This window comes from Helobdella robusta (genome assembly GCF_000326865.2).
Source record: "Helobdella robusta unplaced genomic scaffold HELROscaffold_35, whole genome shotgun sequence".
Lineage (NCBI taxonomy): Eukaryota > Metazoa > Annelida > Clitellata > Rhynchobdellida > Glossiphoniidae > Helobdella > Helobdella robusta.
In genome coordinates this window covers 965,521-974,844 of record NW_008704704.1, presented here as the reverse complement: position 1 = coordinate 974,844, position 9,324 = coordinate 965,521, and the positions used below count along the sequence as shown (strand labels likewise).

Here is a 9,324-nt window from a genome sequence, read left to right as displayed (position 1 = left end):
CTGCGTCGTGCTGGTTTAGATGATATAAAGGACGAATGCCGGCAACACCGTCTTCGGTGGTTTGGTCATGTCAAACGAAGTGGAAACAGTGCCATAACTTTTCTTGCAGATGTTGAAGTACCTGGCACACGTCCCAAAAGCCATCTGAAGAAGTCCTGGTCGCAAACAATCGAGCAAGACATGAAAGCTCTAAATTTAAATGAAATGGATACAACTGATCGTCTAATTTGGCGAAAAAAAATTGATGACAAAGAAAACAACGTCCTACCTCGGGGGAACTGGGTCTCTGGACGCAAAACGAAGATTGATTGAAAAGCAATGCAAATCAAAAGTGTCAAAAATTTTAAAGAACTTTTTAAAATACTGAAATAGACTAACTTGATTTGAAACTACTATGCTCAAAGACTGAAGTTTTGACATTGTCTGGTACCTGAAAAGTGTAAATTAGATGAAGTTGGAGAAGTTATCATTAATATTTCATTGGCCACCAGAGAATTTAACATTATTCCACAATAACTTTATGAGGGATGACAAATGAATGTGAATGACTGAAATGGAGTGGCAGGACTTCAAAGGTCGGTTATGGCAGTACATAATATATTTATTAATAACTCATCTTTGTACACTAGAGATTTTTTAAAAATGTGGCAAACAAAATAATATTCTTACTTTATTGTTATTCCAAGAGATTGGAGAAGCATGTGACGATGAGTAAGTTATAAAATTCAGAGAGGCAATGGCAGGTTTTATCAAAATACTTGAGGACACGTTTGATGTAATACTCGAGGAAACATTTGAAGAAATGCTTGAGGACACATTTGGTGAAACAATCGAGGAAACATTTGAAGTCACGCTTGGGGAAATGTTTGCTAATGTTACCATCGTAGAAGTAGATGGTAATGATGACACTATTGGAAGTGTGGATAAACTTTTTGTGGTGGCATCGGTGATTGCATTATTATGAGATGTAATAGATGAACTCTGAGAATGTGATGATGTTGCTGTAGATGTTGCAGTCACATGTGATGGAGCAACAGTGCTTTTTGTTGTAACATTTGAGAAAGTGCTCTCTGGCGACCCCGAAGAAACTATTTTGATTACATCTGGAACGCTTGCATTGGATCCTTCAAAACAGTTCAAAATGTTGCCATATCATTCCGCAATAACATTACAAAAAATATTTTTAAAGAGTTCATCTACCAATGAAATACTATGCATCAATGCAATCAAAAAAATTATCTCATACCTGACGTGACATCTGAAATATCTTCAATTTTCACTGATGCATTTTTCTTTACTGACGTTTTTTTCAATCTCATGAGCGTGTGAATTCGTTCATAGCTCAAGTTCTTGTCTTTTTTCAAGTCTTCAGACGTTACATCAAAACGATATGTTAGGTCCTGCATTTGAAAACGTTTCATCTGATCTTAGTTAGATTCTACCACCATTAAATACTAATGCAATTAATTTTTATGAGTTCTTAATTTATAATTTGATTTTTTTGTTCCTGCCCATGAATTTATTTGGTTTATCAAGTATGACTCAACTATTTGATTTTTTTTAACATCAATTGAACACAGTCTACTTTTTAAAGAAAGATGTCTGAATTCTATCATAAAATAACCTTAGTACTCATTTAGTTCATGTATTTTACAACCCACAGAATAAATTAAAAACATTTTTGGTCCTTACCACAGTTCAACCTGGTAAGTTTGAATAAGAATTATTCTGAAGACAACGAATTTATCATTTTATGGACCACACACACACACAAACCCACACACAAACCCACGCGCGCATACACAACACACAAACATGTGTAAGCACGTGATTTTAACAGGAGATAAGATAGTGCATTGCATACAGGCAGCCAAATTTGAGAGCAATGAAACAATCAACCGCTGAACAAACAATTTGAATGCAAAACTGTTCGATAATGATATGGCAATATTAACTAAAAAAAATTGCTTTTAAAACGATGCTGCAATCAAAAGATTTACCAGAAAATGTTGAACCATTAAGAAATTTAATTTAAACTTAATTTCGAAAAAATTATGGATCATGGCTGAAGGTTCACATTCGGCTGAAACCAAAATTCCAGTTTTGATATGACACTACATTTTTGTTTTCCGCGTTGGTTAAAGATATTGTTTCTTACCTTCTGATCCCAGTTGATTCCCACCAATCTTCTATAGCCTTCCATTCTTAACGCTTCCAAAAATGCAGTTTCTTTTCATTTGTCAATTGTATTTAATGCAATCTACACAACCGCAATATAATAACTATGATAATTTTGAAGTTCTAATCAGAATGCCTTAATATGAAAAAATGAAATGTTTACATATTCTTATAAGAATTATGGTTTGCTTGTTTGTGCCAATCCTTACGTTACACAGTGATATATAGAATAATTTGTTGGATAACTGAAAACAAATTATGGACAATTTCTGGCCAAGACTGTGTAAAATGAACTTCTTGTGCATATCATATTTGAAAAACTTACCAAATGAGAATATCGACTAAAAAATTAAAACAATGTTCTGATATTTTTTAATTAAAACACCTTGGAAACAGAAAACAATTCATTTTGTATCATCAAAAATTGAGTAGTAGCCAGAATAAATCTTAAAAAACATTAAATCGCTTACACTAACGCCGGCCCACACGCAAATACAGACACTAAACAACAACCTGACTCCAATCTAATAGAAAGCCAAGTAATAACAATCAAAGCCAATAACGAGAAATTAAACATCATAAACACCTATATACCCCCATAGTCAGTCTGTCCATCCAACTTCATAGCAACCCTTGCTCACCTACTATCCATTCCAAATATTATATTGATGGGAGATTTGAACGCTCACGATTCGCTTTGGTATTCGAACATAGAAGATCAGCAAGGTGAAGCACTGGCAGATGAGATTGACTGCGGAACGTTAAATCTAGATACTCCGACCCGTCTACCTAACAAAGGTCAACCGACCTCACCGGACATCTCCATAGCATCCGACACACTGATCACTGCAATGGATTGGACAGTACTAACAACTATGTCATCAGACCATCTACCCATTCACATCACCTTAAACGCTTGTCTGGCACAAACTAAAACCTAAAAATAACCTTCAGTAACTTCAACAAAGCAAATTGGAACCAATACACATCAGAGACCGAATCTGCTTTCTCTACTGCTGTTTTTTCCTCCGACATATCTGCAGCTGAAAAACTATTCCGTAAAACTCTGACAGCCGCCAGCGACCACAGCATTCCTTTGGGCAGACGTATTCACTCACAGCCAAAACTGTCAAAGGAAATTGCAAAGTTGATGAATCAACGGGATAGAATCAGATCCACGGACCCATCATCAAGCAACATCACCTCACTCACAACAACTATCCAACAAAAAATCAATAACTTAAAACTCGCTCATTGGAAGGACTTCCTGGGCACATTCAATAGAAACACCAACACTAAACGCTATGGACTACCATCAAAGCCCTTAACGGCAAACCAAAACAATACCCGAACAATGCCATCAACTTCAACAACAAATCAATAAACAATAATCTACATATGGCCTACCTATTCAATAAAACCTTCACCTCCTTTAAAACAAACTCTACCAACAAATGCAACAGATCTACCACAAGAATCATCAAGAACCTAAGTCTCGATGACCACCCTCTCAATGTATCTACGACCATAAAACAATCAAAACCCTTGAAAGCAACCGGCTCAGATAACCTAACTATCTTTCACCTCAAACATCTTGGCCAAAACGGAATTTCCTTCTTAACTGGCATATTCAATAAATCTCTAAGCACCTGTAAAATTTCCGACATCTACAAAAGGCAAAAATAATACCTCTGCTCAAACCAGGAAAGCCAAACGACTCAAAATCCTATAGACCAATCTCCTTACTCTGCCCAGCAACTAAGATCCTCGAAAAATGCCTCTTACCTATCATATCACAGCATCTCAAACTGGCGGACCATCAACACGGTTTCCGTCCCGGATACTCAACGACAACCGCTCGTAAAACTATCGCCAATGACACATCAAACGGCATCAATCACAAAAGACCGGCCTACCGCACCATTTTGGCTGCCCTAGACCTATCAGAGGCTTTCGACACCGTCAACCATCGCATTCTGCTCTCAGACCTTCTTGTCTCCGCTCCCAAAGTCTGTTATATACTGGCTGTCAAATTACCTGCACGGACGTTCAACTATAACCATATTTCGACAACAGCAGTCCAGACAGCGCATCATTCACACAGGAGTGCCCCAAGGTTCAGTGTTGTCGCCATCACTTTTCAACTACTACGTTTCAAGCACCCCAACCCCTCCGCCGGACCTCAAAATTATCTCATATGCGGATGACTTCTCCATATACTCCACTGAACCGGACCCAGAAAATCAATGATCAGCTTCTCCCACTGGAACATAATCCAAAGATACTCGGCCTAACCTTTGACCCGATGTTATCTTTCTCTCAACACCACAAATAGTCGGAATCAAAGGCCTCGAAACGTAATTCAATAATTAAAGCGCTCAGTGGAACCACCTTCGGTCAAGATAAAGAAACGTTACCGCAGACATACAAGGCCATAGGGCGCCCAGTAATGGAGTATGCCTGCCCTGCCTGGTCTCCACTGACATCAGGCACAAGTAACAAGAGATTACAACGAACTCAAAATGCAGCCCTACGGGTAAAAACAGGATGCCACAAGACGATATCGGAACAGCATCTACTATCAGAATGCGAAATGTTACCTGTAAGACAGCACACCAATATTTTCTCATCTCAGTTCCTATTACATTGTAATAACACTAATCACCCATGCCATCACATTACGAGAGAGCCTCGACCGTACAGAGAATTAAAACAGACCCTACGCTCAAAGTACGACCACGCGGTTCAGCAGGTGCTGCCAATGGATATAAACAGCATCAAGTTAAAGGCATCATCTACAACGTTACAAAGCAGTGCCGCAAAACTCGCTTCCGAGTCTTACCATGCCGCGGTGCTACTCAATGATTGGCCTCCTCCGACACCAAAAATAAACAAGGCAGAAGAGTGTTTGCCTAAAGCAATAAAAAGAACGCTGGCCCAACTCCGCTCCGGTCACTGCATCTCTCTCAACAGCTACAAATCCAAAATTGAAAGTGAATGAAAGTGGGGTCAGCAACATCTATCCACTTTGCCGAAAACATCCCGACGTAGTCCCTCATTTGTTCAGCTGTCCCAGCAACCCTACATCCTTTACGTTAATAGATCTTTGGCACAGCCCGGTTGCCGTTGCCAAATGGCTTCGGATCCGTCTGGACAACGATGTCTGAGGCAGGGCAACAACAACAACAACACACACACAGACATCAACAGACACTTTTATATCAGAATTAATTATCCAAGTACACCAACTAACAAAAAATACAAACTTCACGCTTTTTTGGTAAATCAGAAGTAATTTCCCTTTTGAATGTGTGCTTCTTCTCAAGCAAGCAAGCGTATTTTGAAGGACTTGATTTCTCATCCATCAGTGCACTGCAAGAAAAATTATGTGGAATCAATTAGACAATTGAAAAATGTTAATACAAATTATTTCCAAACTTTTAGAAACATATTTTTAAAAAACACTAAAGTCCTTTCTTCCTTGGTTTGCAGTTCTGCCAATTAAATTTCAGTCAGTAGTAGGAGATATATGTTTATACTGTGATGCATTGAACTAAATATGGCCGGATATTGATATAAGGACTAGACATCAGACCAATCCAGCAGACCTACTTTAAATGTAAACTAATTAATATAAAGAATTTTACAGACCTGTATAGAAACCCTTTAGTTGAACTGCTATCATCCGTTGGAACTGGACTATGTTGTAGACCTAAAAAAAACATATTAAGCATTGCGGTAGCACTAATTAAGTTTACAATCATTAAATAGTGCATAAAGGCAGAACAAATACAACAAAAGAGAACTTTAAAATAAAGATTTTACTTTTTAAATAGGTAGGTATAAAAATAATGGACTGCTATTAGGTATTGACAGAAAGTTATTGTCCTATTATATTGTTTCTATTATTTTTATTATTTCAATTAATTCTATCATTTGCTTAATTCATAAAAGATAATTTGTAAGGATGTTCACATAAGCAGTTATTCTAGTTTCAGAGCATTTCAATTTGTAAATTACAAACTAAAATAACTAACATGCATGATTCAAATAAAAAATAACTATCATGCACGATTCAAATAAATTGATAAAGGCCACTTTGAAAAGAAAGGTGTATCATATTTTCACAAGTACAATTGTGAAATCTTATTTTAATGATCAAAACTTGGCATGAATTGAAAACAAATTGAAAGATTTATATCCACACATGTTCAATACACTAACCAAAAACGCCAGAGCAAGTCACGTCATGATCATCCCCATGCTGAGAACTGCTTTCACAACTACTTCTACTGCTACTGGCTGCAAGAATGCTGTTACTGCTGATGCTGTCCTTCGTCAAATCTCTCAACTGTTACCAAAAAATTATAAAAGCTAATAACAGAACAGAAATTACCTGAATTTAAGTCATTTTTGCAGTCACTTTCTTAGGGTCCACTCAACCCATCTACACAATAAAATGAAGTGTTTATAAGCAGTCTATTAATAATGGAGATCATATTTTATTGATAGAATAGTTTAAATATATCAATATTCATTCAATGCGTTAACTGATTCAAATGCAACAGAATAAATTTTGGCACCGTTAAACGGTTACGTGCAGTAGAGCATAATGAAAAATACTATTGAACATTGGAGTATCAATCTGAGCTATGAACTGAATGTTGGACCAATTAGCAGATGTGAGGCTTACGTAACCACATTAACTCAAAAAAATAAACTTACTAATTACCTCATTCAAGAAACATATAGAGAAATAAGCTCTTTTTATCTAAAAGATTATACAAATATTTTTTGCAACACATTTAAAAATTTCTTAATATTTTCAATTGTTGAAAGTAATAACAGGCATTTTTACACTACAGATATCAATGTGCATTAGTGTTAACTGAAAAAACATCACAACAATCATGTGGGACCTTTCTTTCCATATATCTTCTGCTCGACAAATGCGACACAGCTGCAGGGTTTCTAGTTGTGTTCCACATATATGACTTTGAAATATTACATGTTTCTTGATATGAAGCTTGTTGTTTTTGTTCAAGTAATGGTATTTGCAGTTGAGAATCTGTTGAACATGCAGAGGACGTTGGCAGTGTCTTATCAATTGAAGATGCTGCTCCTCTAACTTCCCTGACATCAACAATTTTCAGTTTCCTGATAGAATTTAGACTCTCTTCCTCACCGTCGTCATGGCAAGATCGCTTCAATGGAGGTCTTCTTAACTCAATTGAAGTGAACGAAGATGCAGACAAGTATGACGATGGCTCAGTTTGAGGAGAATCATCATCTTTTTCAATCTCCATTTTTCTGAATAATTGTTTTAAATTAATTTTATCTAGACACTCTCGACCAAAAACATCTACCAAGTTTCATTGAGACCACATGCTAATAAAGAAAACCCTTCAAATTATGTAAAACCATCAATTTACCTTTTGATCAATTTTGACCGTAAATTTTTTGTATTTAAAAATTCAACTTTTAAAGACCATACACAAATATTATAATCCGGCAACAAAATATTGCCACACATCACACAAAGATAACAAACAGGAAGCAAACCTTCTTTTGACCAGATTGATGTTATCAAGATTGGGCAAGTCATCAATACTTGTGGTCATCATTCGTTTTCTGTTTAATGCATTGTAATTACTTCTCAATGTTACAACGGCCCATTTGGTTTCAATTATTGCCAGCTATTAATTCCATCAACAATAACTCTTTTGACTCTTACATATAAAAGTTTTCACGACAGTTACACAACAAATTTTCAGATTCTGCAATATCAACAACCCTGCTTGCCATTACTATCAAAAATAAAATCTTATAAGCAGAAATAAAAGTTATTGATAAAAACCTTTTCTCATTGAGAAGTCTTACAATCAACTGGTCACTAGTAACTTTGTGGCCGTTCAGTTCTGGAGAACTAAAAAAAAAACTGATGACATAAAAAACATGAAAAAAGTTGTTACGCAGATAATATAAAATACAAAATCAATTGTAATTAGCAGACCCTAAGTTTGTTTCATTGGGCAGAAGAGGTACAACAGATGCATGACTGCTAGGTGATTGTTTCAAGCAGTTTGTTGGCCTGATGCTCGGGTTCAATCTTACTGATGGCGTGTAACCAAATCCAGCATACTTAACTTGATGTGTAGGAGACATTCCATGTTTGAGAGTTGGCAATGTTAAGGTACTGTTCGATTGGCTTTTCGAATCACAGCTGAAACAATTATATTATATTTTCTTACTCACAAAATCATCAAAGAATAGACCACAAAATCAAAAAATATTATCAACTTTCTCCACATGCTGGTACAATTGCATTTCCAATAATTTGATAACTTCATCCTAATGAACAATTACTAGAATGTTAATTATTTTTATTAAAACTGGTAAAAAAAACTAAAATTTGATGATTAAATTTGCCATCAACCCTTACCAATAATTTACCATTCAACTGAAGATATCAACAAATGTATAATTAAATTTATTTATATTGATCCACATATTTATCTTAAGTCAGTAACTTCGTATCTTACAACCAAACTACAAGATAGCATGAATGTAGTAGATACTAATATAATTTGAAGAATTTCTACTTCAACTTCAATTTAGAACTAAAATCAATCTTATATAAATTGTGTATTGGGAATGGAATATTAAAATAAATATAAATGATAACGTTAAATTGGGGAATAACTCATTATATCAAAATGTTAATCTGCTGAATTCCAATTCCAACTGCATATTCCAAGAATTCCCTCCCTTTACTTACCACTTTTTGCATCAAAAACATCTCCATTTTTTATATTTTTCATTCAATGTCTCATTTGTTTTTTACACGTTTGATGCATGCATATCAACAAGAGTGGCCACCACAGAAGTTTGCAAAAACACATATCTCCTTAGTCCAAAATGAAGTGCAACAAATAATATGCTTTTTGAAACAGTAAATAAAAAATTTGAATTGAGTTTTTCACTAATTGACATTATGCTACTAGAGACAATGCAAGCCCCACCATCAATGCTGGTGACTCTGACCAGCTAATACATCCAGCCATCTTTAAACAGGTCTTTCATGTTGTGAGTCCTACAGAACGACCTTGCTGAAATCAACACGTTCATCTGATTAAAGGTCACATA

General features: G+C 35.7%; 1 protein-coding gene across 1 annotated transcript; it reads right to left on the bottom strand.

The window, feature by feature from the left end:
- Positions 1-676: 676 nt before the first annotated feature.
- HELRODRAFT_175830 (hypothetical protein) lies at positions 677-8,343 on the bottom strand (the record flags this gene model as incomplete). Its single annotated transcript, XM_009023212.1, has 12 exons — positions 677-928; positions 1,021-1,124; positions 1,247-1,400; positions 2,388-2,519; positions 2,987-3,024; positions 5,432-5,550; positions 5,830-5,890; positions 6,403-6,529; positions 7,098-7,488; positions 7,741-7,809; positions 8,036-8,116; positions 8,192-8,343. 12 exons carry the CDS (start codon positions 8,341-8,343, stop codon positions 677-679), a joined length of 1,680 nt encoding a protein of 559 aa, XP_009021460.1.
- Between the last annotated feature and the right edge of the window lie 981 nt (positions 8,344-9,324).